Raw genomic sequence first — 27,528 nt, 5'->3', positions numbered from 1 at the left:
GAGACCCGGGTTCGGTTCCCGCTAATGGCACGTACCTCGGTTGCAGTTTGTCCCCAGCCCCGGTTGGGGTCGTGTGGGTGGCAACCATTCAATGTGTCTCTCTCACATCAATCTTTCTCTCTCTCCCTTCCACTCCACCTGAACAAAAAAAGGAAAAATGTCCTCGGGTGAGGATTAAAAAGAAAAAAAGAGTGAAAAAAGGAAGCACTTTGGCAGGCGCTGAGGGTGGCACTCCTCCCTCCTCTCCCTGCAACAATCCCGAGGCACCTCCTGGAGCCCCGTGGCTCAGAGGAGGGGGTCTAGAATCCAGGGACTTGGCACATGCCGTGTGACTTTAGCTCAGTGTCTTATTATTTTGTTTCTCTCTGTCCTAGATGTGCCCTCCTTTAGGGCCACTACTTTGTCTCACTCTTCGTTGTGCCCTCAGTACCTAGTGCTTGACATGTGAGAGTAATTTGGGAAGAATTGGGAATCTGTGGTGGTTTAGAACTTCTAGCCTTCTTGACTCAAACTTGAACTCTACTCCCAGATCGCAGTCCTTCTGTCTCCAACACCCTCTTGCTTGTCCTACTCAGAACCCCACTGTAAGCCGGTGTTGCTCACCTGGCCAGAGCCAAAACATCGCAGTCACTTATGTCACTCGGGACCTCTTTCCCAGTGTGTTCCTTCCCACTCTGACCGTGGTCAGGTGAGTGACCTACATGCAGCATAACGTGTTGGGGATAGCAATTTCCAGGGACCCCTGCAACACGGTGCTCAGTGCCCTTCCTTCTCTACCAGTACTCAGCCTCCTTCACACATTCCTGCTCTGCGACACAGATTTCGTGTCATCTGGTTAGAAAGTCTTTCTTATCCTCTAGGATGTCAGTATTCAGCAGTTCCGTTTTGGTTGTTTTCACAGAAAAAGTGGTGGTTGGTATTGCCCTGTAGAGATGGTTCCTAGAAGGAAGTGTAGACCAGTCATTGTGAAACAGTGTCACCTTCTGCTACAAAGTGGAGATGAGATCTTTTGGAAGAAAACAAAGTACTTATAGTTGGATACATTGTTGTTGAAACTGTAAAAAAGTAAGTTTTTATTGTGGGATATTTGAAACACATGCAAACAGAAGAGAACATATTACCCCCATGTTTATTAAGTAGTTTCAACAATTATTACTTTGTAACCCATCTTGTTTCATTGATACCCTTGGCTGCTTAATTTTGTGATTTCTGAAGCAAGGATCATGTCATTTGAAGCAACTATTATTATTTATTTGTTAAATAACAAGATATTGTTACTTTGAAGCAGATCTTGGATATTATATAATTTCAACCTTAAAAAATTCAAAAGCTTACATCTTAGAGTGTTACAGTGTGACGTTTGATCATGCTTTAGCATTAATGCACTTGGCTGTTGGATGTACTGAACTGCTCTTCTGGGACACCAAACTCACTAGTGTTACTGTTTACATATATTAGTGTGTGTATGTAGAGAAAAGGGGTTGCAGCATAATCTGATCTGCACTTTGCTTTTTGTGTTGTTTTGGTTTTTTTCTTTATTGATTTTAAAGAGAGAGGAAGGGAGAGGGAGAGAGAGAGATAGAAACATCAGTGAGAGAGAACATTGATTGGCTACCTCCTGCATGCCCCCCACTGGGGATCGGGCCCACAACCTGGGCATGTGCCCTGACTGGGAATCGAACTGGCAACCTCTTGGTGCATGGGTCGATGCTCAACCACTGAGCCACTCCAGCCGGGCTGTGCTTTGCTTTTTGTACCTAACAGTTTGACTTGGAAGTTGTTTCTTATCAGTACAGGTGAGTGGACCCTGATCACAGCTAATATCAGGTTTACTGATCTACAAGACCAGAGGAGAACCCAGCCTCCTTGTTCCCTGGGCCAAGCCTGTTAACGGCTGGTGGTTTAAAGCATATCAAACCTCCTTTTGGGAAACAATGCATCTCTATTAGATGAAAATGGTTGCAGAATACTGAAGGCAGCACAGATATTTTTATGCAGTTTACGTTAAAACTGTGCCGTCTTGTATATATACATCAGTCAGTGTTTCATGGAGGCTATCCGGGTTCATGGGGAAGCTTTGAGTCACTGACCTCTGCCTGCCTCTCTTTCAGATTTCATTTACCCACACCTGAATGCTTCTGCAGAAAAAGCCAGAAATGTCCTAGCTGTGGAAACTGCCCCTGGAGAGCTGATGGGAGAACAGGCTGCAAGTCAGTCAGCCCCAGGGCACCCGAATTCCATCAATTTCTCTTTGAAGCAGTGGGGTGCTGAGCTCAAGTGAGTCTCGGGAAGCCTTTGGCACACGACGCTGAAAACTGATGACTTCTGGCAATCTGTGTCATGATTTCATATATGAGTTTTATCACCTGTCATTTCTGGGTCTGTTTCTATTGACTGGTTGTTTCCCCTCCTAATGAGTAGTATTTTCCTACTTTGCACTCCTGGTAATTTTTTTTCTTGGATGACCAGTATTGTGAGTTTTTACCTTTACAAGTGCTGGATTATTATTATTATTTTTGTCTTCTATAAGTATTCACAAACTTTGTTTTGGAATATAGTTTAATTACTCAGAGACAGTTTGATACTTCTGAAGTTCCCTTTTGGCTTTGTTAGGTGGGATGAGAGCAGCCTCCAGAGGTAATGTTAGTAACCAGTGTCAGAATATTCTGCTGATCCCCTGATGCAGGTATCCTTCCCCTCTGACTGGTGGACTAGACACTGTTCCCGCCCCCGTGTAGCCTCAGGGAGTGCTCTCTCCTCATTCTTGGACTTCCTCTCACACCTGCCTGACCACCCTCCACCGGGACTGGGGAGCCCGAGATCTCTGCGCTCTCTCTGCAGCTCTCTTGCCCAGCACTGCCCTGTGAGTGCCCCAGGTCCCCTCCTGCACCTACCTGCACCGGGGAAACTTCTCCAGGCTGTAAGCTGGGCTTACCTCATGTGCCCCTCTCAGGATCACTGCCCTGTGCCGCCTGGTGTCCAGTATCTGAAAATTGTTGTTGGCTACATTTTGTCCCGTCTTTTAGATGTTTTAAGGGACTCTAAATCCAGTGCCTCTTAATCCACCTTCACTGGAGGCAGAAATACCAACCTAGTGGGGTTTTTTTATTCCTCATTCGAGGATACTATTCTATTTATCATCAGGTAGAGTGGGAGGGAGGGAGAGAGAGAGAGAGAGAGAAAAACATTGACGTGATAGAGCCACATCGACTGGTTGCCTCCTGCACGACCCACCAGGGTCAGGGATTAACCGCAACCGAGATACATGCTCATCAGGTAGAGTGGGAGGGAGGGAGAGAGAGAGAGAGAGAAAAAAACATTGATGTGATAGAGCCACATTGACTGGTTGCCTCCTGCACGACCCACCAGGGTCAGGGATTAACCGCAACCGAGGTACATGCTCTTGACCAGAATCGAACCTGCGACTCTTTGGTTCGCAGGCCGACGCTGTAACTGCTGACCCAAACTAGCCAGGGCTCTAAAAGTTTTAATAAGGAGAAACATCTGTAACAAAAATAAATAAATAAACATTATTAAATAGAATAATAAAAGTTTTAATGAAATAATTTTAGCAAATGGATAAGTATAGAGTATAGTAGTTTGATTACCTGGGTAGTCACTACTATGCTGTATAATTTTGTCATATTTCTGCTGCATTTAAAAAACACCAGTATTGCCCTGGCCAGTTTGGCTCAGCGGTTAGAGCGTCGGCCTGCGGTCCAGAGAGACCCGGGTTCGGTTCCCGCTAAGGGCATGTACCTCAGTTGCAGTTTGTCCCCGGCCCTGGTTGGGTCATGCAGGTGGCAGCCACTCGATGTGTCCCTTTCATGTTGATGTTTCTCTCTCTCTCTTTCTCTCTCTCTCTCTCCCACTCTATCTGAACAAAAAATGGAAAAATGTCCTCGGGTGAGGATTTAAAAAAAACAACAACAGTATTTGTTTTTGATAATATCATTCATGTGTGGATTTTTAAACTAGTTTCACTACATATATATCTATTTATAAATATCTATTAATAGCATTATCTTGAAGATTTAAAAAAATATTTTTTTATATATGTCATTTTTTTAACTGTTTTTCTTTTAGCATTTTAAAAATATTTATCCATATGATACATGTAGCTTTAGCTAGAAAATGCATCCTACCAGTATAAGAATCTTTGTTTTGTTCTCTGTCTTACCCTAAACACCTAGAATAGTACCTGCCACAGAGCAGGCCCACAGTGAATATTTGTTGAATGAACTCATTCATTTTAAACGATATATAGCCTTGGAGTATATGCATGTGGCTCAGTGCATCAGTGTCCCTGTTGATGGGTGTTTGTTACCCATTTTTTGGCTGGTGAGAACAGAGCTGTAATGCACGTTCTTGCTCGTGGCTCTTGTGCGAGACCTTATTTAGTAAGTGCTGGGTCTTGGGGTAGACACCTTTGCCTTAACTGTATATTGCTGAGTTAGTCTCCATGGTGATAGCACCCATGTATGCTTTCACCAGCAGGGTGTGAGTATCCTCACCAGCATTTGATAGTAGCACATCTTTTAATTTTTGCTAACTCCATATGTGTGAAATTATGTTTTATTTACATTTAAAAAAAAATAACATATTTCATTTTTCCCAATAGAAATTCAATGTCTTCTTTTCGCCCTGGGAAAGGGCATGATAGTCGGAAGAGTGTGTTTTATACCAGTGACGAGTGGGAGCTCCTAGACCCGAGCCCTAAGGACCTGGAGGAGTCCGCAGTCCAAGAAGAGAGGAGGAAGCAGATGCCCGAAGGAAACAAAGGTACAGACTTGGCTTCTGTTTCTGTCATTCCCTCCACTGCCGTCTGCCAACCCAGGGACGTGAGAGACCCTTCAGGGGCAGGGAGTGTGCATTCCCATTGTGGGGATGAGACATAGGGGCCTGAAAGATTAGATGTTACAAGAAATAAATAACTGTCCAGTCCCATGGTTCTTGAACTCTAGGAGACAGGACATCCGTGTACTCTTTACAGAAATACTGACTTAAAAACAACAGCGTGTCATTCGTAGAAATTTGACATGAACACAGACGTAGACTATATCGTGTTAGGAGCTCTGGAGCACCCACCGCCCAGCTTCCAGCCTTGAACTTGTGGCCTCTTGTATTTCCTCGAAGCTCCTGCCTCTTCTGCACCCACTGTCAGCTAGAGGATTTCAAAGTGAATTCTATGCACCAATCCATTGCCTCTAAATGTTGTAGTGTGCATCATCTCTGAAGATAGTGACTCTTTTATTTATTTATTAAAATATGTTTTATTGCCCTGCCGATTTGGCTCAGCGGTTAGAGCGTTGGCCTGCAGTCCAGAGAGACCTGGGTTCGGTTCCCAGGGCACGTACCTCGGTTGCAGTTTGTCCCTGTCCTGGTTGGGTTGTGCTGGTGGCAGCCACTCGATGTGTCCCTTTCACGTCGATGTTTCTCTCTCTCTCTGTCTCTCCCGCTCTATCTGAACAAAAAATGAAAAAATGTCCTCGGGAGAGGATTAAATTTTATATATATTATATATAGTATATATATATAATATATATATATATGTATTGATTTTTTAGAGAGGAAGGGAAAGAGAGAGAAACATCGATAGGCTTCCTCCTGCACGCCCCCTACTGGGGATCGAGCCCACAACCCGGGCATGTGCCCTGACAGGGAATCAAACTGGGACCTCTCAGTCCATGGGACAATGCTCAATACACTGAGCCACACTGGCCAGGCAGAGATAATGACTCTTTTAAAAAATTATAACCACAGCCCTGGCCAGTTTGACTCAGCGGTTTCAGTGTCGGCCCTCAGACCAAAGCGTCTCAGGTTCCATTCCGGTCAAGGGCAAGTACTTCAGTTGCTGTTTGGTCCCCGGCCCTGGTCAGGATCCTGTGGGAGGCAACCAGTCAGTGTCTCTCACATCAGTATCTGTCTCTCTCTTTCTTTCCCTCCCTCCCACTCTGAAAATAAATGGAAAATAATCCTTGAGTGAGGATTAAAGATAATAATAAAATAAGTAAATAAAAAATTATAACCACAGCTTTATTATTGAAACTAAAAACAGTTATAGGAAATCTTGAATATTATCTCATTTCCCAATTGTTCCTTAAATGTCAGCCTACCTGTCGGCCTGTTCAAATCCGTAACTCACAGGGCCTCAGCACACAGCGTAGGTTCATTTTGCTCGTTTTCTAACTTTATATAAATGGATTCTATATAGTATGTGTGTCCCCCCTTTATATGTTGAATGTGTATTTGAATCCCTCTACACTAAAATTTATTTAGACTCCTCAGTATTCTTAAATATCAGTTTTCAAGGAAGAGAATAGTCATGCTTTAAAGTGTTTATAGGGCAACCCACTTGGGTCCCCTCCCCAAGTGGGGAGTCTATCTATCTTTCAAATAAACTTTCGCCTTGCTTAAACATAAATCAATAAATAAAACAAGTTTATAATCTTTACATACCTTTGGGGGTTTTTTGTTTCTATTTTTACTAAGGACAACTTAGCAAAGTTAGAAGCCAAGGCTCCCTAGTACATCTGAATCCTGCCCTGGAACCTGCCATCCACTTCACAGGTGTGCTGGGGAAGGAGACTGTGTTCCCAGGACGCTGTGGGCGCCGCAGAACCCACGATGCCTTGGCCCGTGTCACTCTTTCCTTTGGTCCTCAAAGTACCTGAAATGGGATGATGGGGATGTGAACATAGAGTTTTAGCACTGAGCTTTTGAAAATAGATTTTGGAAAATAAACTTGGCATTCCCATAGAATGTTGGGAGAGCCATAGTACTGTTTTATCATCGACTCCTCGTTAGTGCTTTCTCCATCTGTCTTAAGGCAAAGATTGAGCAATTGGATGACAGTGTAATCTTGAAATGTCACGTGGTGGAGTCTTGTAAGGAAGCATCTGGCAGGGAGCGAGTCCGCTCAGGCGTGGTCGTGGTCAAGAGTGAGAAGGGCCGAGGCTACTCCGGCGGTGACAGGCGAGAGCCTGACGTTTTACCGGAGTTCCCAAAGGGGAGATTTGGCCCCTCTTGAAAAACAATTCTGTTTCTGTGTAGGAGTGACTGGCTCAGGCTTTTCCTTTGATTCGGTACGCGTTCCCTACAAAGGAAAGCGCCCTTTGAGAGACATGATTGGGTCGTACAGAAGCCGTCACAGCAGCGGGGACCCTGCTACTGAGGGGACGTCGGGCAGTGGTGGCGCCAGCAGGCTGGCCTCCGCCATGCGGCCGCAGGTGCACAGCCAGCAGGAGGAACTGGAATGCTTGAAGAAAGACCTGTCCACGCAGAAGGTACCTTTTCTCCTTTGCATTTCTCTCTCGTTCCACATCATCAGGCCGGGACCCTAAGTTTTATGTTGCCATGGCCATTGTCCTGGGCACTGCCACTGTGCCTGATCATTGTTCAGAGACATTTGAATTTTCAAGGAGGGTGCAGACCCCTCGAGTGGTCAGAGGAGGGAGTTGTCTGCCCCTCACCCACTCCTGGCCTGACATCGACTGTTTCAGCCCAGAGCCTGTGAACAGTTGTTAGAAGATTTTCCACATCCTGTTAAACAACACTTTCCTTCTTAGCTAATCAGACTTAACGACTACCCTTCGTTGCGCGGCAGGCCAGTGAATCAGTTATTTAGGGCTCACAGTTTTAATCCTGGTGCGCGTTCATCGGAACCATTGCTAATTACCGTACGTGCGCCCATTATTTCCTCTTTCCTCTGATTGTTCTCTGCTCACAGTCTTTCTGGAGTAAGTTTTCTTTCCTTTTCATTTTTGAGTTCCTTCAAGAGGAAGTTTGGTATTAAAATGTTTCCGGTGAAGTTTCTGCATTTCCTCAAATCCCAGTGGTTGCTCCATGGAGACTTGTGACGATGTCCCCCCCCCCTCCCGCTCTGGCTCCAGGAGCTTGTGCGGCTGCTGCAACAGACGGTGCGGTCGTCCCAGTATGACAAGTATTTCACGAGCAGCCAGCTCTGTGATGGGGTCCCACAGGACACACTCGAGCTGCTGCACCAGAAGGATGACCAGATTCTGGGCCTAGCCAGCCAGCTGGACAGGTTCAACCTGGAGAAAGAGAGCCTTCAGCAGGAGGTGAGGACACTGAAGAGTAAAGTGGGCGAGCTCAACGAGCAGCTGGGGATGCTGATGGAGACCATCCAGGCCAAGGACGAGGTCATCATCAAGCTGTCGCGGCAGCTCAGCGAGTGCGAGAGCAGCGCGGCGTCGCCCACCTGGGCCCCCGGCTCGCCCACCGCCGGCCCCGCCAGCAGGGACCAGCTGGAGCTGGACAGACTGAAGGTGAGAGAGGCGTGGGCCCTGACCACCGGGACCAGAAAACCCCAAACCCCTAACAGTCTGTCTTCGATGTCACGCTGGGGCTGCTGGCCTCCGGGAGCTGCGTCGATAATCCCTCGTTGCCTGGAGAGCTTCCTTGGAAAAGGAAGGCCGCCCCGACGTGCTCCCAGCACTTTCATTTCTCTCCTGCAGCCTCCAGGCAGCTGAGGCAGCGTTTCTTTAGCCTAACCATCCCCGCAACCACGGAGGCTCTGCTATGCCCCTTTGTGGCTGGTTCAGGAAAATCTCCACAGTAATTCATTCCCCACCTCCTTTGTCACAGCAGGGGTCCCTGCCTGCCTCCTGCTGCCGTGGTGGCCCAGGGACTCATCGGGAAGTGCCTGATCCCCACCTTTCGGGTCCTCAGAGCTCACTGTAACCTAGCAGAGCTGTTTGGAGAGACAGCAAAATACAAATTGTATTGAATGATTAGTCAACATTCAGCCAAGTGTGAATTGATGTTTTGTTTTGCTTTTTCAACAGGATAATCTGCAGGGGTACAAAACCCAAAATAAATTTCTAAATAAGGAAATTTTGGAACTGTCGGCACTTCGGAGAAATGCGGAAAGGAGAGAGAGGGATCTGATGGCCAAGGTGGGTCAGGGTGGATGTAGTCTGTTACCTGGTGGGGGTGTGACTCGGGAGCCATCTAGAAATGGGCATGTCTGAAAACCAGTTCAGTGCGTGTGCTGGAGGGACGCGATCACAGACACCGACATGTGACACATAGTGCGTGACGCTGGGCACTGTGCTTGCGTCTGGGTGAGGACAGGAGGCATTGCCTGCGAGGTGGCTTCCATCGCACATGACAGAGTTTGCAGAGAACATTAGATAGTTCCAAGTCCCCAAATTAAAGTCATTTTTGACTGATGCTCTTGTGCTAGGTGAATCTCTTCTCTGCCATGGGGGTGGTGAGGGTGGTGAGGGTAATGCCTCCTCGGTGAGCCCAACAGGGCTGGTGTGAGGGTCAGGTGTGATTGTGGTTGCAACGGGCTTTGCAAAGTGTACGGACATCACAGACACTGCAGTTAGCGTCCAGTGAAGTTCAGTGCCAGTGTGTCCACCACTGCCGTGTGCCGTGTCTGCCTTCTGCACGATGCTCGGAGCGGCACCCAGACCTTGTTCTGCGTGATCTCCGAGGTGCTATTGATTTGCCTGATGAAGTGGCAGTTGGGAGCTACTCCTGGGTCATTGTCCTAAGAAGGTGCTGATGTTGCAGAAGGAGGCTGCTCGTGGCCCATGTGCCAAGTGGCACGCGGCTTGACCTCTGTAATGGCATGTGGCCTGGTTTCTGTGGCTCACCTCACCCCGGTCCGCAGCTGACCCCTGTGTTGGCATCCGGATGTCATTATCAGTACCTCTTCTATGCCAGACCCCATAGAAGGAAGGGGGGCCCATGGCAGGTCATTTGAAACATGACAGGTGGCCTGTGGCATAAATTAGTCTCTTCTCTTTGATTTAGTGTCTCTGGCTCACTTCCTGGTATTTTTGGGGCTTGTCATTCATTGACAGTGGAAGTGACTAAGGCTTGCTTTTCTTGCATCTCTGTTTGGATGGAGGTAACCGCCACTTTCTCTGCAGTATTCGAGCCTGGAAGCCAAGCTCTGCCAGATAGAAAGTAAGTACTTGATCTTGCTCCAAGAAATGAAGACACCTGTGTGCTCAGAAGAACAGGGGCCTGCCCGGGAGGTCATAGCCCAGCTGCTGGAGGACGCTCTGCAGGTCGAGGGCTCAGAGCAGCCGGAACAAGCATTTGTGAAGCCTCATCTTGTCAGGTAACGGCACCAGCGAGTGGCGTGGGGTGTGAGGCAGCAGCGATTCACAGAGCACTTGACGTGACTGCGCCCCATTGGATGCTCATGACAAGTCCCGTCCAGGCAGTAGAGCAGATAATCTCATCGTTCTTACTAGAAGAACCAAGTCGTAGAGCTGGGACTCAGCCCAGGTCTTTTGATGCCGAGACCTGTCTCCAGTTTTCCATGCCAGGGTGGACGGTAGCCTGGGTTCCGGTTCCCTTGCAGGAGGAGTCATGCTTCCGGGGCAGAGGGCCCTCCCCTGAGGCCCAGCTGCACCCACCTGTGGTCCGAAAGCATAGCCCTGTGTAAGGGAGACAGCTGGATGCCCAGGCCGCAGCTCAGAGTCCCTGAGGGCCGATGCAGGCTGCGGGCTCACCCACAGTACACCTGGACACACAGTACCGCACACATTTTCAGAAAGTCACAGGCTATAGGCTGTGAGGGATCTTAGATTGAGAACCTTCATATTTGAGTTTCTGAAACATGAGATTGGGAAGTGCTGGAGCCAGGAGAAATCTGCAGTTCCCTCGGTCCAAGTCCTGCCTCTGCCCCCTTGCCCTCGGCCACAGACCCCTCAGCTCTTCGTCTGGGCCCTGCTCACTGCAGTCACCCCTCTCCTGCTTCACCTTGGCCCAGGTGAAGACTGTAGGCAGCTGGTCTTTCCCATGTCCATGTTCACAGCCCTGGGCCACATTGCCGGGCCGTTCAGATGACAGTTACCAAGGTGCTGTCAGAATCGGGCAACACCAGTGTTTCGTTCTTACCGAGTCCGGAGCTGTGGAAGCATCTTACATGCAGGCCCGCAGTTAGTGCTGGTGAGGTGCTGTTTCTATCCTCAGTTCACAGCAGAGAAGCTGGGGTCAGGGCGGTGACATCCCTGCCCAGGTCACACAGGCCCTGAGTGGCAAGGAGGGACCCCAGCCGGGTACTGCTGCCCTGCTGGCGGTGAACTCCCGTGAGGGCCTCCGGCCAGCTGCTCCCGGGCGCCGGGCTTCCTCCCACGTGCGTCTTGGGCTCCGACTGTGTTGTATGTTTTCAAACTTTGCGTAGACGTAGAACAATGACTGCATATTGATTTGTTTTAACTTTCTGTTACGGAAAATGTTGAGCATACCAAGTAGTGGACGGGATCACATAGCACCCCATGGGCAACTGTGACCGGCTTTAGCACTTAGCAGTGTGTGTGGTCCTGTCTCGTCCCCCACAGCTGCTTTTTTTGGAAACTTCTAAGCCAGTGCTGTGTGTCACCTCCCCTTCAGCACGGTGTGCATTGCTGGCTGCTGACACCTTGTGTTGTGCTGTTTTCCTGCCTTTCTTACGACACCTTGTAATACACTCGTCCCACCATGTTTGTATCTGTTTGTGACTATTTCAGCACTATTTTTTAACCCTGTCTGGGTGACTGCTGTCCTGCACGCTGTTCCTGCTCACGCCGTCGCTCTGCGAGCCACACGGCTGCGCTGCTTCCTCCTGGGCCTTGTCACAGATCGTGACGATTGGACTTCATGTCCGTGTGTCCATGTGTCCACCTGAGAGAGTCTCCCTGGGTGTGGCCAGAATGGATACCTGACCCCCGGGAGGGCATGTCTTCAGCTGTGCACACGTCCAAGTGCTGTGTGGGTTCACGTGCAGCCGCGTGGGAAGGGCCGCTGTGCAGCTGCTCTGTGGCAGCTGTAACACTGCCACACGCGTGGCGCTCGAAGCAGACGTGTTTATGATCTCACCGCTCAGGAGCAGCTGTCGACACAGCTCTCGCGGGTGAAAAGTGCGGCGTCCACAGGGTGCCTTCCTTCTGGAAGTTCCAGGGACACTTTGTGACCTTGGCCATTCAAGTTGGCAGAATACACTTCCTTTCGGTTGTGGGACCAGGTCTCTGTTTCCTTGCTGGCTGTCAGGTGTGGCCACTCCCAGCCCCTAGAGCCACCTGTGCCCTTGACTGCAGCCCCTTCTTCCTTCCTCAAGGCCCAGTGCCTCTCTCCACGTTCCTGTGCCTGTCCCATCGCTGCGGCGCTCTGGCCGACTCGTCTCCTCTGCTCCGAGGGGTCCCGGTGACATCGGGCCCCCAGACAGCCCAGGATAACCTCCTTGTCTCAGGTTCTGTCGCTCATCCCATCCGCCACGTAACGTCGCATGTTCACAGGTTCACAGGCGCTGGAGAAGCAGACGTGGGCGTGGATGTCTCCGCGTGGCCATATTGCTGACCACGGTCTCTTCACCCCTAATACCTTACACACGTTTTTCCTCCCTTGTCTTTTCACCTTCTTATTTAGAGAGAGAAATATCGACTGGCTGCCTCCTGCACACCCCTTGCTGTGGATCGAGCCCACAACCGGGGCATGTGCCCTGACTGGGAATTGAACCGGGACCTCCCAGTCCATGGGACAGTGCTCAGTCCACTGCGGGCATCTTTTTATCTTGTGAAACTGATACTTTTCAAACATAAAAGCTACGCATACATACGTGTGATATAAAACACGCACACAGACACACACACACGCGTGTTCTTGTAGCTAAACGCGTTAGCCTTGTTTCTGTGTCATTGCTTGTATTTTCTGTGCTTTTCACATTTAAGGCTTTAGACCAGCAGTTCTCAACCTGTGGGGTTGAACGACCCTGTCATAGGGGTCGCCTAAGACCATCGGAAAACATGTTTCCGATGGCAACTCATAACAGTATCAAAATTACAGTTATGAGGTAGCAACGAAAGTAATTTTCTGGTTGGGGGTCACCACAACATGAGGAACTGTATCAAAGGGTCACGGCATTAGGAAGGCTGAGAACCACTGCTTTAGACCATCTAGAACTAATTATTTTCCTGGGCGGTATCAAGAAGAGACCTCACTTAAACTTTCCCCTACAGAAGGCCGTTGTCCTCTTCCTGCTTACGGAGGGGTCTGTCTGCTCTCTGCGTGAGACGCCTGGTTGTGTGTCAAGGTGCCAGTTATGCCTGAGCTCACCCTCAGTTCTCTCTCTGCCAAGATGACATCGCTCAGTTTTCCCTTCTGTTTCCTCCACAGTGAGTATGACATCTATGGCTTTAGGACTGTCCCTGAGGATGACGAGGAAGAGAAGTTGGTGGCCAAAGTCCGAGCGTTGGACCTGAAGAGTCTCCACCTCACAGAAAACCAGGAGGTTTCTACCGGGGTCAAGTGGGAAAACTACTTTGCGAGCACGATGAACCGGGAGATGGTGTGCTCTCCAGAACTGAAGAACCTGATCCGGGCAGGCATTCCCCACGAGCACCGTTCCAAGGTGTGGAAGTGGTGTGTGGACCTTCACACCAGGAAGTTCAAGGACGGCACTGAGCCCGGCTACTTCCAGACCTTGCTGCAAAAGGCGCTGGAGAAGCAGAACCCGGCCTCCAAGCAGATCGAGCTGGACCTGCTGCGGACACTGCCCAACAACAAGCACTACGCGTGCCCCACCTCGGAGGGCGTGCAGAAGCTGCGCAGCGTGCTGCTGGCCTTCTCCTGGCGGAATCCGGACATCGGCTACTGCCAGGGCCTGAACAGGTGGGTGCTGGCCTCAGGGCCCACGTGCCATGAGCACAATCAGGCAGAGGCTGCTGGCCGCTCCCTCCCCTCCTGCCCAGCCAAGAAAAGCCAACACTGCGATGGAAAGAAGGGGCAGCAGGAAGGGACTTTCACTCGGGTGGTCTCCCCAGCTCTAGTGTGATTGAGAGGGACAGACGCACCACAGTCCAGCTGCCCTGAGACCACTGCTTTTCCCTCTTTTCCCTCATGGTTCTTGTCACACTCGGGCTTTGACCAGAAGTGCGACTGCATTTGTTCCTCATGCCAGACGGGGAAACGTGGCCGCCTGTGTATACAGATCTTTGTGAGTCGAGAAGTTGGCCCCGTCTGGGTGGCTCGGTTGGTCGGGGGTCATCCCGATGTGCCAGGTCTGAGGTTCAGTCCTATCGCCATGTGCAGGAGTCAGCCAGTGAATGTCGGGTGTCTGTCTCTAAACCAATTTTTTAAAATTTTAGGGAAAAAAGTTGCCCAGCCAGTTCTCTAGGTGGCTGAAGCTTAGCCCTTGAAGAGCCCGAACTTGCTTTTCTGTGGACCCCAGCCGTCCACTGTTTCCATAGGCAGGGCTCTGAAGGCCGGTCTCTTCCTACTGCTGCGGCCACTCTGAGCTGAGCTGGGGCAGGGCGAGGCCTGGGGCCTGCGCTCTCCTGTGAGCTGCGCCCTCGCTGGACTCCGCTGTGCCGCCTCCCACCCTGTGTGTTCCTGTGCCTCACTGTTGCGTCACAGCTGTGCACTCAGTCCTCGGCGTCGTGAAGGCAGGTGCCAGGTGTGAGGATGCGTGTTCTTAGGAGCTGCCCTGTAAGCCACCTGCGTGGGCTGAGTGCTGAACACCAGCGCTCCAGCCGCTCACGGCCCCTCATCCCCACCCGCCCCAGCACTGGCCTCCGCAGGGGGGCCGTCCGTCTGCGGCCGAGATGAGTGCTGCAGGAAGGAGGCTGCACTGACTGTTACTGTTCAGACCCGAAAGCAGGTCGTTTCCAGGAAGCTGTTCCTCTGTGGGGCTGGGACAGGGCGGCGTCTGCGTCCTGCAAGAGGGCTTGGGCTGCTCCTCCTGGTCCCGTTAGGAGAAAAGGCCGTACCGAGCACTGCGTGATGAAGCGTCTCGTTCTGCTTGATTCACCTCATGTGCTTAGTCTGAAGTCCCTGCAGGCTGAAAGCTCTGGACCCGTGGGTCCCAGCGCACCTGTGTGTGGCCCCGCGACCCCACCTGCCAGCATCGCCGCAGTCAGCTCTTCCACATACGTAAAGCTCTGGACCCGCGGGGTCCCAGCGCACCTGTGTGTGGCCCCGTGACCCCAGCTGCCTGCATCGCCGCAGTCAGCTCTTCCACATACGTAAAGCCTCCGAGAAGCGAGACTTTCTCTCTGCACCTCCTGCCCCATCACCACTGGGGCCTCTGAGTGCTCACCCTTTCCTGAGAATATCCGACACATTTTGTACGTGCCCCCAGAGCGCAGAGCTTTCCTGGGAGACCGCTGGCCCTTTGCAGTGACGCGGGCCTGTCGTCTCGAACATCCGCAAAGGCTCTGCTGCCTTCAGACGTCACCCTTCTCCCGGCGTCCTCGGGGTCAGGGGGCTGGTCCTGTGCTCGCCTGTCCTGCTTTTCTCTCGTCATCGCTGCCCGTGCCCAGCTTTCTACCCTCCATCCCACGCAGGCCTTCATCCCACTTTGTACTGATTCTAGCGCGAGAACGAGAGAATGGATTGGTTGCCTCCCATACACGTCCCGACCAGGGGTCAGATCTGAAGCCATTTTGTATTTGGGACAACGCTCCAGCCACCCAAGCTGCCACTGAGCTGCCCAGCTAGGGCCCAGTTCTTTCCGTTTTAATAACCTTTTCCTTGTAGACGACTTCATCACAGTTCCACCTAAGGGTGAAACAGTCTGAGAGGGGCTCCCAGGGCTTCCCCGAGAGTGGTTCATGGGCCTGTTTCCGGAGTTCAGGCGTGGAGGGCTCCTCGTCCTCAGCCTCTCGTCCTCTGCCCTGGGGCTGCTGGTGCCCTCAGAGCCACACCGGGGATGACTGGGTTAGTGACCTCTGGACGCGTCACAACAGGAGTGCCAGGCCCAAGTTCCCATTGTGACTCTGTAACCGCCGATGCTCCACCCATGCTGACCCTCGAAGGTCCACTGTCGGAAGCCCCTTGAGCAGAACGGCCTGAAAGGTGCTTTAGACCGTCACGTGTCCTTTGTCCCGAACGTCAGCCCTGGAGTTGTGCATGAAGGGATTGATTCGTTGGAACTTCTTGAACAATCACCTCAAAGAATGAGTTGCACCAGCAAAAATCTTAGGTGGAAGAGGTTTTTTAATGAGGCTGGTTGATCATTGGGAAACAATTTCATCACCTTTGAACAAAAAGCAAAATGGCCCCGCCGGGTGGCTCCACTGGCTGGAGCATCATCCAGGGCATCAAAAGGTCGCTGGTTCGGTCCCGGTCAGGGCGCACGCCCAGGGTGCAGGTTGATCCTGGTCAGGGTCGTGCGGGAGGCAGCCAGTCAATGTGTCTCTTTCACATCGATGTTTCTCTCTCTCCCTCTCTACAAAGCAAAAAAATATATATATATTTTAAAAAGAAATATATATGTATGTTTTTTCAAATGAAGTGGGAAGAAGTGAGCTTTGCTTCTTAAATTGTAAGAAAGGCCTTGCTTGGTGCGGGACGTGCACCTACTGCTCACTGGGGAGCTGTGGGGCCCAGCCCTGAGGGGCAGCGGCATGTGCGGGTGCCCACCTGGTCCTCTGTCTGTTGCAGGCTGGTGGCAGTGGCCCTCCTGTACCTGGAACAAGAAGACGCTTTCTGGTGCCTGGTCACCATCGTGGAGGTCTTCATGCCTCGAGACTACTACACGAAGACTCTTCTAGGGTCCCAGGTACTCCTAGACGCGCTGCGCTGCTTCCGGCCGTTTGCGAAGACAGAGCAGAAATGTGACCCGAACTCGGCCTTGGCGGGGCTTCCTGGGCCTCGTGTCAGCCCTGGTTGGCCCAAGGGGGCAAGCAAGTCAGGGCAGCCCTGGAGACTGATTGGCCCGAGGGGGGTGTCCAAAGCAGGGCAGCCCTGGAGACTGATTGGCCCGAGGGGGGTGTCCAAGGCAGGGCAGCCCTGGAGACTGATTGACCTGAGGGGGATGTCCAAGGCAGGGCAGCCCTGGAGACTGATTGACCTGAGGGGGGTATCCAAGGCAGGGCAGCCCTGGAGACTGATTAGCCCGAGGGGGTGTCCAAGGCAGGGCAGCCCTGGAGACTGATTAGCCCGAGGGGGTTTCCAGGGCAGGGCAGCCCTGGAGACTGATTAGCCCGAGGGGGTGTCCAAGGCAGGGCAGCCCTGGAGACTGGCCACTGTCCTTGAGCGAGCGCGTGCCAGCAGGGCTCACTCAGCGCCTGGTCTGGCAGACCATTAGAGCCCAGTAGGGACTGACCAGCCCTGCAGACCAGCTCTGTAGTCTGTGCCCCGGGCGAGGCTGCCTGATGACCCTCCTCTGCCCTCTGCCCCTGCCCAGGTGGACCAGCGGGTGTTCAGAGACCTGATGAGTGAGAAGCTGCCACGGCTGCACGCCCACTTCGAACAGTACAAAGTGGACTACACCCTCATCACATTCAACTGGTTTCTGGTGGTATTTGTGGACAGTGTCGTCAGTGACATCCTCTTCAAAATATGGGACTCTTTCCTGTATGAGGGACCAAAGGTGGGTTTGCTCGCTGCTGACTGTGGGCAGCCTCACTGGTGGCAGAGTGGCCTGCTCACCTGGGACGTGAGGGGTGCCCTGGGCCAGAGCCATCCCGGCAGTTTGCCACTGAGTCATTTGCGTGTTCATCGGAAACACTTGGCACTCTAGTCCTGTCTGTGGGGCTCTGAAGGTTTCAGGCTAAGCCTCATCCTGTCGATGGGCAGTGGCGTCCCCATTGTGTGGACGAGAAGAAGGTAGACGCCCAGGGGTAAGTGCGCAGAGGACCAGGGACAGACTCGGGGTCAACTTCAGAGCCTATGCCCTGTGCCCACAAGCCTCCCACCCAGTCTACTGTCTGTTTATAAGAAGTCAGTCTTTTTTTTGGTATGTGCCCCTAGCAGAAACCGAACCTGGGCTATGATCCGCAGGCCTCCGCTTCAACTGCTGAGCCAAACCTGGGACATGAGGGGTGCCCTGGGCCAGAGCCATCCCAACACAGTTTGCCACTGAGCCAGGGCTATAAAAAGTCAGTTTTTAAGTTAGTACATGATAAACTGAAATTATAAAACTGAGCATATGTAGTATGTCTAAAGGAATATGGTAGAGAGGAGGTCACATAACTAAGGGTGTGTGGTAGGGAGGAGGTCTTTAGGTCTTTCTTGATGTATTACGTATCTTTCTCAAAGTATTTTATATCTAAAATGTAGAGGTTTTTACACATATATCTTGGAGGTGGTTCCATATCAGGGCTCATAGATTTGCTTTTTTAAAAGACTCTGCATAGTAATCTCCTTGTACAGATGAGCCAGAAGTACACGTGGACAGCCCCTGATACCGTCCTTCCACGCGTGTGTGAGCTTAGTCCTAGTGGGGGAAGTGCTGGGTCAAAGGCGGAACCTGGCTGCAGTTTTTACCGCTCAGAGGGCATCACTGAGTCACGGCCCCCCAGCGGAGAGTGAGAGTGTGTCCCACACACTCTGTCCGGCACAGGGCTTCAGTCTGTCGTTTTTAAAAAGAATCTACCAGCCCTGGCCAGTTTGGCTCAGCGGTTAGAGCGTCGGCCTGCGGTCCGGAGAGACCCAGGTTCGGTTCCCGCTAAGGGCATGTACTTCGGTTGCAGTTTGTCCCCGGCCCTGGTTGGTCGTGCGGGTGGCAGCCACTCGATGTGTCCCTTCACGTCGATGTTTCTCTCTCTCTCTCCCTTCCTCTCTCTCCCTCCCACTCTATCTGTACAAAAAATGGAAAAATATCCTCGGGTGAGGATTAAAAAAAAAAGAATCTACCAGAACCTACAGTGTTTGCTCTGGGCCGCAGGTAGGAGTGTCAGCAGAAAGAGCACCTGATGAGTGCTTTCTAGAGAAGGAGAGTGCAGGCTGGCCAGGCAGGCCAAGGTCTCGTGTGGGCGGTTTCTCCCTGAGCTGGTTAAACTTGCAAGACCACCCACCAGGAGTCCAGCCCCTCTGGCCTCAAACACAGTGTCTCCAAAACAAATCAGGAAAAAGAAATACTTTGTTTATTCTCTTTCGCCGTGTTCAGAAGTCAGTGGCTCAGACCCTGGTGTCACTAGTTGAGAGAAAAGTGCGTGGAGGCACGGCGCATCCGAGAGTTTGAGTCACCCTGGTTCTCGCTGCATTTAAACAGGATTCAGTTCTGCGCACTTCTCCTGGAGGGCTGGCTGCGTGTGGGAGGGCCCACAGAGGGCCTGCGCCATGGGACGTCGGCCTGGGCCGCAGTGTGGTGCAGACTCCAGCACCCGCTTCTCTGTGAATGGGGTCCTGCCCCCGCCGGGGCCCCGCCTCAGTCACGTGGCTGCCCCCCGGCCCCAGAGGCCTGTCCACCCGGAGCTGAGGTGCTTCTCTGCGTACAGAGTCCCTGTCCTTTCCACAGGTCATCTTCCGTTTCGCCCTGGCACTTTTCAAATACAAGGAAGAGGAGATCCTGAAATTACAAGATTCGATGTCCATATTCAAGTACCTCCGATACTTCACTCGCACAATCCTCGACGCTCGGTGAGTGCCCGGGGACTGGCCAGACCTCCAGGACAGCAGGGATCCTGACCTCTGCCCCTGGGAGCAGCCTTCCCTTGCCGTCTCAGGCTCCAGCCTCCCCGGGTGACCTCCAGGACAGCAGGGATCCTGACCTCTGCCCCTGGGAGCGGCCTTCCTTTGCCGTCTCAGGCCCAGCCTCCCCGGGTGCAGAGGAAAGATGGTTTTATCCACCCTCTGTCCCACCAGCCCAGGTCCCAGCACCACAGCGGCAGGTGGATCCATGTGACAGGCCTGGCCTGGCTCTCTGCCTGGACGAGGGCAGCTTTGTCCTCACGGAGCTGAGGGGCGGGGCTCGGGCCATGACGAGGAAGCCAGGCCAGGGTCAGGCACGTGTGGGGTGGCCTGGGCTGGGAAGGGGCGGCTCGGGAGCTGGCACAGAGATGTGGGAGCAGAGTGTGTGGGGGACCGTGACACGATTTGGCCCGGCTGGTGTCCGTGTGTCAGGGATTGAGGTTGGGCCGGCAAAGCCCTGTGGACTCTGCCCGGGACTTTGTGTTTCTTCCTGAGACTTTGTGCACTTCCGGTGGACAAGCCAGGGGAGAGACCAGGTGGCAGGTCGGGGCCTGGAGGGAGGTGCCCTTGGACCTGGCAGAGTGGGCACATCGGAGAGAGTGGAAGACACTGGCACTGGCCTGGGCAGCTCAGTGCTTGGGAATCGCTTTGCCCCCCTGGGGCCCGCATGCCCTGGACCACAGCTGTGGCAGCCCTGCTCCCCCGGCTTTTCTGTGGGCCGCTGGCTGGGCAGCGAGGACGGCGCCCCTCCCCGAACCGCAGAGGCCATCTTTACTTGTGAAGTAGATTTTAAAGATACTTCTGGGCTTGTTGATCTATCACGGGTGGTGACATATGTTTAGGCAAATGAAGAGGCTACCTGAGTGACACAGGCCTGCGAAAGGTTGTCGCTGCGTCCTGGGTGGGCCCTGAGTGGGGTCGGGGAGGCGCCGTGACGTGCGCATTCTCCGCGGCCTGTCCCACACCCGTCACCTGTGAGGGTCTGATGGCTCAGGCATCCGTCTGACCCCCGGCCGTCCCGAGCCAGCCCGCAGCGGGGGCCGAGCACTGGGACGTGCCTGCTGAGCGGTGCCGGTGCCGCTCTGCCCTCAGGCGCACGTGTGGTGCCCCACGCGCCGCGTGCACCTGAGTGCGGGAGAGCTGGCGTCTGACCCAGCCGTTGTCAGGGCTGCCCTGTGGCACCCTCATGAGGACTGCCTCCTGGTGACACACCTGCCTCAGCCTCCCGGGCTGGGTCTGCTCCCCACATCCCCGGGCCTGAGCCCACTCCTGCTCTGTCCTGTGTCCCACCAGGAAGCTGATCGGTATCTCCTTCGGGGACCTGAACCCATTCCCCCTGCGCCAGATCCGCAACCGGCGCGCCTACCACCTGGAGAAGGTGCGGCTGGAGCTGACGGAGCTGGAGGCCATCCGGGAGGACTTCCTGCGCGAACGGGACACCAGTCCTGACAAAGGCGAGCTGGTCAGCGACGAGGAGGAGGACACCTGAACGGCCCCGCCCCACAACCACAGCCAAAGTGCGAGCGGCAGAGACTCTGCTCCTCAGACCCAGAACGTAACCCCGTGGGCTCCGGAAACCTGCTGGGCAGCTGTCTGAGCCTCCGCACTTCCCCTCGGCCAGAGACACGTTTCCGCATCTTTCTCCACGCGTGTCCCACCTGCCCCTCACGCGTTCCAGCAGACCGGCGTCCGGCCAGGCCCGCCGACCGGCTTCTCTCACGAGCCCGTTGACAGTGTCGGCCAGCTGCCTGTGCCCCGAGTGCCCTGTGCGGGCGCCTCCCACACCGTCTCTCTGCACAGCGGGCGCGGAGGACACCCGTGGGCGCAGACTCCTCGGCCGGCTGCGGGGCCTCAGTGGCAGGAGGTCAGTGTGAAGAGGCGACTTCCTGAGGACGGCAGCTCACCTGTGTTCAGAAATGGCGGGTGGAGGCCCGGCCTGCTGCTGGCTCCACGCCGCCTCGTTCCAGAGCCGCTGTGTCCTTGCAGATGCGGGTCCCGAGCTGCTCAGGGCGGGCCTGCCCCTGACGCCACCCTGGCTCCTCGCGGGCTGCCTTGGCAGATGGCATGGCGCCAGGAGGCCCTGCGGCAGGCGCTCCGTCCGTGTGAGCGATGACTCTCCGACGGGCTGGCACTCCAGGGAAACTTGCTCACCTCCCTGCGAGGCAGGCTGGCCCTGGGCCGCCTTGGTCAAGGGTACAGGAAGCTTTCCTGGGAGTTCTATACGGCGGTGCCTCTGCCGAGTGAACGCTGGGCATAGCCAGTGTGCCCGGCGCATCCTCCTCCTGGCTGTGGCCCCAGTGCCAAGGCTGGGGGGTCTTTCTTAGGGTCAGAGCCTCGGCAAGCCCGCCCACTGCCCCCAGAGGCCCCGCCCTTCCCCTGCCTCACTGGGGGGTGCGCAGCCTCCGGGTGTCAGGCTGGTGGGTGGTTCTGGAGACCCCCAGCACCACCCTTCTGGAGCCCTCGCAAGGCTGCCCTGGGAGGGTGGTCCCGCCTCATCTCTGGGCCGCCCCGCTGCGGGCTTGAGGGTGCTTCTGGACATTGTTATTCGGATGGGAAAGAAGACATTCTGAATGGAGCTTCTACTCTACCCAGAAGAAATCGGAACGTCGTAGTCGCCCTACATCAGACACCGCAGCCTGAGAGCCGGCCCGTGTCCCTGAGGTACTGCCGTCGCGAGCGCGGTTCCGTCTGTGGCAGGCAGCCTCCTGGCAGCCCTCGCCGCGCGCCAGGCCCAGCTCAGCTCTGTCTTTGGCTGAGTTGGTTCGTTCGACTTTCTAGTGTGTAAAGGGAGCTGGTCTGTGTATTTAGCCAAAAGCCATCGTCTCTTCAGGTGTCAGAAATGCTCTCATCATTTTGGTCTCCAGGAGCAGGTTTGAGTTCCAGCTTCTTCAGGTCCAGCGAGGGGGTGCAGCAGCCTCACTCCCTCTCCCAGGAGACGCCCCGCTCCCACCGCCCACATCGCGGGCGCTGTGGGGATGGAATCGGGGCTCCATGGATCACTCACTCCAGCTTCCCTCACACTTCAGTTTCCAGGTTCCTTTCCCCCTAACTGCCCGTCCTGGGCTAAAACACCTCCTTTAGGACCAGGCTAGTTTTGTCCATTTTGCCCTGAAAAGACTCATCTTAAAAGCACCTGCACTGCACCTGGCGCCTGCTGTGGCTGGTCCAGGCAGCGGCCCTTCTCTGAGCGGCAGCGGCGTGGCACCGCAGTGGGCGTGGGCGTGGGTGTGGGCTGAGCTGGTGGAGGAGGCTGCGAGCTTCTTGGAGGCCCCTCTGCAGGGTGCGCACCCAGGGGCACGGCGTGCTGGCCTGGTTCCAGACTGGGACCTGATGGTGCTGACTCCTTCCCCCAGAACTCTCGGGTCCAGTCCCGCTATGTTGAGCCAACACTTCCTGTGCTGCCCGGGAAGGCGTGCCGGCCAGCCTGGCTGCACCCCCACGCCAAGGGGAGCCCCGCATCACACAGTGGGGACTGCCGGCTTTGTGTGAGGGCTTTCATTTTTATGGGTTGAACATCTGTTAATACTTTTGTATATTTCACTACAGTTTATATTTTTATAGCCTATTTTTATCACCGTTTTTTGAGATCACGTACATCTATTTTGTATAACAAGTTCTTGTGTGCATGGCTCCCTTGTGTGTATTTATGTGAACCCAGCCTCTTCGGCTGCTCTCCAGTCTGGGCCGTCCTGACCCCAGCCGTGACCACCACGGACCTGCACTCACACACAGCCCCTTCTCTCCCCGGTAGCATCCGGCGGCCGCCAAGACCGGTCACCAGGGACAGTTCTGGTTCCAACACGTCACGTTGACGTAGGACGTGTCCTAGGCAGACTGCCGTCCATTTTCCTATAAACAGAAGTTTGTACGACGCCCAGTTCCCGGCCCTCACGGCAGCTGGGCCTGCGGGCGTCCTGGCGGCGGGAGGCGGGTGCTGGCCGGGGCGCAGAGTGCTGCATGGTCATCTCCCTGTTCAGCTTTGGAATTATCATATCAAAAGGTAAAATAAACTAACTTGTATAACATTCCGACACGAAATGCCTGTTACACTCACTTGTAAGGGGCTCAGCCGCAAGGGCGGGGAGGTGGGCAGGGTCATGGGGGCCTCTCCACCTCTCCACCCTGCCAGGGGGGTGTTCCAGGTCCCTGCCCTGAGTTTGCTCTGGCGAGGGTGAGGCAGGAGGCCTCTGCCAGCTGGCAGTGCTGGGCACCTAGGAGCCATCGCCCAGCTGCAGGGGGCGCTGGAGCCATGGGGGAAGGGGGTCTGCAGGAGCCGTCCTCAGCAGGGAGCCAGGGGCCAGCACAGCCCCCGCTTGAGCCACAGGTTGTGTGCCTCCTGCCTGGGATGACCGCTCAGGCCCAGCTGCCACGGGGGACATCATACTCCACCCCACCCCCATCACAAAAACACATGAGAATGATTAAGACCAAACGTCCTTCCATGGTGTGGGGGGGCTGCAGGGAGGATGCCCAGACAGCCCCAGCAGGCAAGGACCTGGTGAGCCCATCTCCTCCCGGGACAGCACACAGCAGGCTGGGGTCCCGGGGTCAGCCAGCCCGATGGCAGTGGCAGGTGGGGCTGGGATCCTCGGGCTCGTGTGTGGGTTGGGAGCCCCCAAGCAGAGGCCCTGCTCCCTGCCTCCCCTGAGGGGCCGTGGACAGCGGATGGCGTGGAAGCCATTACTCAGAGCAGGTCCCAGGGCCTCCTTGGGCCAGCCGGGCATCTGCAGACAGGAGGCAGGCCTGCACACAACTGGCGTCGCAGACGGCAGGATGGGGACAAATCTACAAATTCTCCGTGTCCTCAGACTAGGAGCAAGGGAGTCTCTTTCTCTCCCGAAACTCCAGAACCCGCAGAAGACACGGAGGTCAGTTCCTGTGAGCCAGCTGCATGGCCTGGTCCTTCGGGCAGAAGCCATTCCAGTCACTGTTAAGTAAACAGTGTGTAAGAGCATCCGGGGAGGGGGGGGGGGGAGCAGTGCCAAGACCCTGAGCTGGGGCGGGGGGGGTGGTTTCCAGAGCAGCCCACCCCCTCAAATCACCTGTTACCACCGAGGCTCCTGGGAATCCATCAAGGCTCTTAGTGGAGAGACAATCAGACTGTCGGGGTTGCCCACCCAGGATAGTTTTTAAATGCGGGTAAAGGGTGCCACCCTGTGGACATGAGTGGTGTTGCAATAGGCACAACAGGGGCCAACTGGACAGCTGTCTATTTAAGAGTGCCCTCCCAGACGTCCAGGGCCGAGAGGCCGCCCAGCCGGCTGCACTGCCCGGTCCTCTGACATTAAGCCAGTCCAGAGCCGGGATCTAACAGCCACGCGAGGGTGTAGGCCAGAGAGACAGCACAGAGGCCCCAAGGAGGGGTGCGCAGGGAAAGTGAGCCCCTGGAAACCACTCCGTGTTCCTCGCAGAGTTGGCAGCTTACTTGTCCATTTGCCTCAACCACGGGCTGTTGTTTATTAAGAAAGTCACTGCTGCTGCCCCGTGGACGTGAGCAGTGTTCCAGGCAGGACGGAAGAAGCACAGCGCACTCTCTCCGAGGAGGGACCCGTGTATCCTGTTTCTCTCCTGGACGCACCAGACCCACAGCTAACTGAAGTCCCAGGGCCAGCGGCACCGCCCGGCCCCCCGACTTAAGCTGTTCCAGACCCAGTGCTAAGGAAGCAGCTGTGGAGGAGGGTTGGGGCAGAGGAACAGCGAGTACAGCGGCCGTGGGCAGGATCAGGTGGGCTGTTTCTCCAGGCCCCGCTGAAACAGTAACAGACTATTTTCAAGGACTTGCAAACCGATCAAGACTCCACCAGTCGCCAGCACCGGTCCTTTTGCCTCCACCCATGGTTCTCGTGAAAAGCAAGTGAATGCTGTCACCCTGTGGACATGAGGGGTATTGCAGGTGGCACAACACAACAGGGACAGTGGTCTGTCAGATCGGGGAGACTTTCCTCCCAGACCCCAGAACCAACAAGATGAGCTGGAGTCCGTGTTCCCAGAGCCAGCGGCACTGCCCGGCCCTCCGGCAGTGAGCGAGTCAAGAGGGGCCTGGGTGCAGTTTGCCCAGGGAGTCAAGGTTCCCAAGGGCATCAGCACCCCAGCCGGCGGCACAGCCTCTCCCGGCCGGGCCGTCAATACTGCAAGCGCCCTGTTAACAACCGGCCTCTGGACCGGGCCCCAGTGTGCTGAGCTCCGAGAACAGTGATTCTGCAGCGCAGTTTGTTTCTACAAACCGGATGCGTCCCGGGGACGTGGGGTTAAACAGGACCAACCCGTCCCCGAGTCGGGACTTCTGGAGCCTCATGTGCACCCAGCGTCGTCTTCTGACTGAGCACAGGGCACTTTCTCATCTGCGCACAGACCATCCAGGCCAGTGCGTGACCGCCCTGTGCCCATCAGCAACGCGCACCTGAAGGCGGCGGGGAGGAAGCAGATGTGGTCCCCAGGGCCCAGCCCGGCAGCCGAGCAGAGCCGGAGGCTGACCTGATCAGCCCACACTGGGGCATCTGTGTGGGCGTCTGTCCAGGCCTTACTGTTCTCCACGTCATGTGTTCTAGAAGCTGCTCTGGCATCTGGGCAGGTGAAGGGCCTTTCTGACCTTTCGCCCCCTGGCAGGGGATCCTCTGGGAGGGAGTCGGCTTGTGTAAGGAGCCGGAGTTTAAATATAAAAGAAGCGCTGAAGGTGCGTGTGTTCTGACTTATGTCAACTCCGACTGAACAGCCTGCGCGCAGAAGAGAAGCAGGAGCCAGTGGCCCGTTTTCTGACAGACTGGGGGGTCCTGGGGACCTTTCTGTCCCGTCACCACCTTCCCTGGGGTTTGTACCTGTGTCAGGGCCCTGGTCCCTGCTTGGGGCAAGGGGATCCCCTTACTGTTGGGGGAACCGGCTTCTGCTGAGTCCCCCAGGGACGGCTGTCTGGTCGGGGCTGGACACCCCAGCCAGGCCTTGGGCTCCACCCCCATCTGTCCATGAAACCGCTGCAGGTGCTGAGGGGCAGGCACTGGTCGCACGTCCACTGAGAGGGGCCCTCACCGGGGAGGCGCAACACCGGGACGGGCGCGTTCTCCGCGGACTGCCCCACACCCGGCACCCTGTGAGGGTCTGACGGCTCCCACAGGTTTGCTCAGGCGTCCGTCTGACCCCCCACCCACCCCGGGCCGTCCTGAGCCAGCCCTGCAGCTGGGGCCGAGTGCTCGGGCGTGCCCGCTGAGCGGTGCCAGATGCAGGGGCCCGGCCTTGGCGGGGAGCCAGGGGCTGGAGCATCCCCCCCGCTGAGAGTGGTAGGCACCCCTCCTCCCACCGTCTGTGAGGCGCCCCGCCTGAGTCACGGGTTGTGTGCCTCCTGCCTGGGATGACAGCTCAGGCCCAGCGGCCACTGGGGACATCATGCCCCACCCCCATCATCACAAAAACACATAAGAATGATTAAGACCAAATGTTCTTCCATGGTGTGGGGGGGCTGCAGGGAGGATGCCCAGACAGCCCCAGCAGGCAAGGACCTGGTGAGCCCATCTCCTCCCGGGACAGCACACAGCAGGCTGGGGTCCCGGGGTCACCCAGCCCGATAGCAGTGGCAGGTGGGGCTGGGATCCTCAGGCTCGTGTGTGGGTTGGGAGCCCCCAAGCAGAGGCCCTGCTCCCTGCCTCCCCTGAGGGGCCGTGGACAGCGGACGGCGTGGAAGCCATTACTCAGAGCAGGTCCCCAGGGCCTCCTTGGGCCAGCCGGGCGTCTGCAGACAGACAGGAAGCCTGTCGCCCCTCCATCCTCATGGTGCGGGCTCACGCCAGTCCCCAGCAATGGGCTTTCCTGAGCGACCTCAGTCCAGCCACGGTGGGGCGGCCCAGGTGGTCTTCCTGCCTGGCCTGGGACGGCCACCGCTCAGCAGGAGGTCGGGCTGGAGGCCTGAATGGCCAGGGTGTGTGCCCTCAGCCAGCCGCCTCCCTCAGAGCCTTGGGCTTCTGGTGTGAAGTGGGTGGTGTGTGATCGGAGCCCCTGGGCACAGCGGCACCTCCTCCCTACTGGCAGCCCAGCCCGCCAGCCCTCCACCCCACGGCCTGTTCTGAGGCCGAACTGTTCACTTTGGCCTCTGGTCTGTCCCCAAGGACTGGTTTTCAGTAGCCCCTTGTCCCCAATACACACCAGCCACGAGTGGCCACGGGG

At 55.2% G+C, this 27,528-nt stretch overlaps 1 protein-coding gene across 4 annotated transcripts in view; it reads left to right on the top strand.

Moving 5' to 3' along the window:
- Positions 1-21,067, top strand: part of TBC1D2B (TBC1 domain family member 2B) — a 43,369-nt gene extending 22,302 nt beyond the window's left edge. For 3 of the 4 annotated variants that reach the window (XM_036277995.1, XM_036277996.1, XM_036277997.1), the window contains exons 3-13: positions 2,112-2,277; positions 4,622-4,782; positions 7,054-7,286; positions 7,893-8,288; positions 8,808-8,918; positions 9,906-10,099; positions 13,138-13,632; positions 16,405-16,522; positions 17,150-17,335; positions 19,205-19,326; positions 20,671-21,067. In XM_036277995.1, coding sequence (XP_036133888.1) covers positions 2,112-2,277; positions 4,622-4,782; positions 7,054-7,286; positions 7,893-8,288; positions 8,808-8,918; positions 9,906-10,099; positions 13,138-13,632; positions 16,405-16,522; positions 17,150-17,335; positions 19,205-19,326; positions 20,671-20,866 — 2,378 coding nt within the window. In that variant the 3' untranslated portion in view covers positions 20,867-21,067. Of the gene's footprint in view, positions 1-901; positions 1,066-2,111; positions 2,278-4,621; positions 4,783-7,053; positions 7,287-7,892; positions 8,289-8,807; positions 8,919-9,905; positions 10,100-13,137; positions 13,633-16,404; positions 16,523-17,149; positions 17,336-19,204; positions 19,327-20,670 lie in introns of all 4 variants that reach the window. The other variant, XM_036277998.1, reaches the window with a different exon arrangement.
- Positions 21,068-27,528: the final 6,461 nt, after the last annotated feature.

The sequence above is a fragment of the Molossus molossus genome, unplaced genomic scaffold (assembly GCF_014108415.1).
Source record: "Molossus molossus isolate mMolMol1 unplaced genomic scaffold, mMolMol1.p scaffold_m16_p_24, whole genome shotgun sequence".
NCBI classification, from domain to species: Eukaryota; Metazoa; Chordata; class Mammalia; order Chiroptera; family Molossidae; genus Molossus; species Molossus molossus.
Note: the sequence above shows the minus strand (reverse complement) of the source record. Positions and strands in the feature narration are given on the sequence as shown.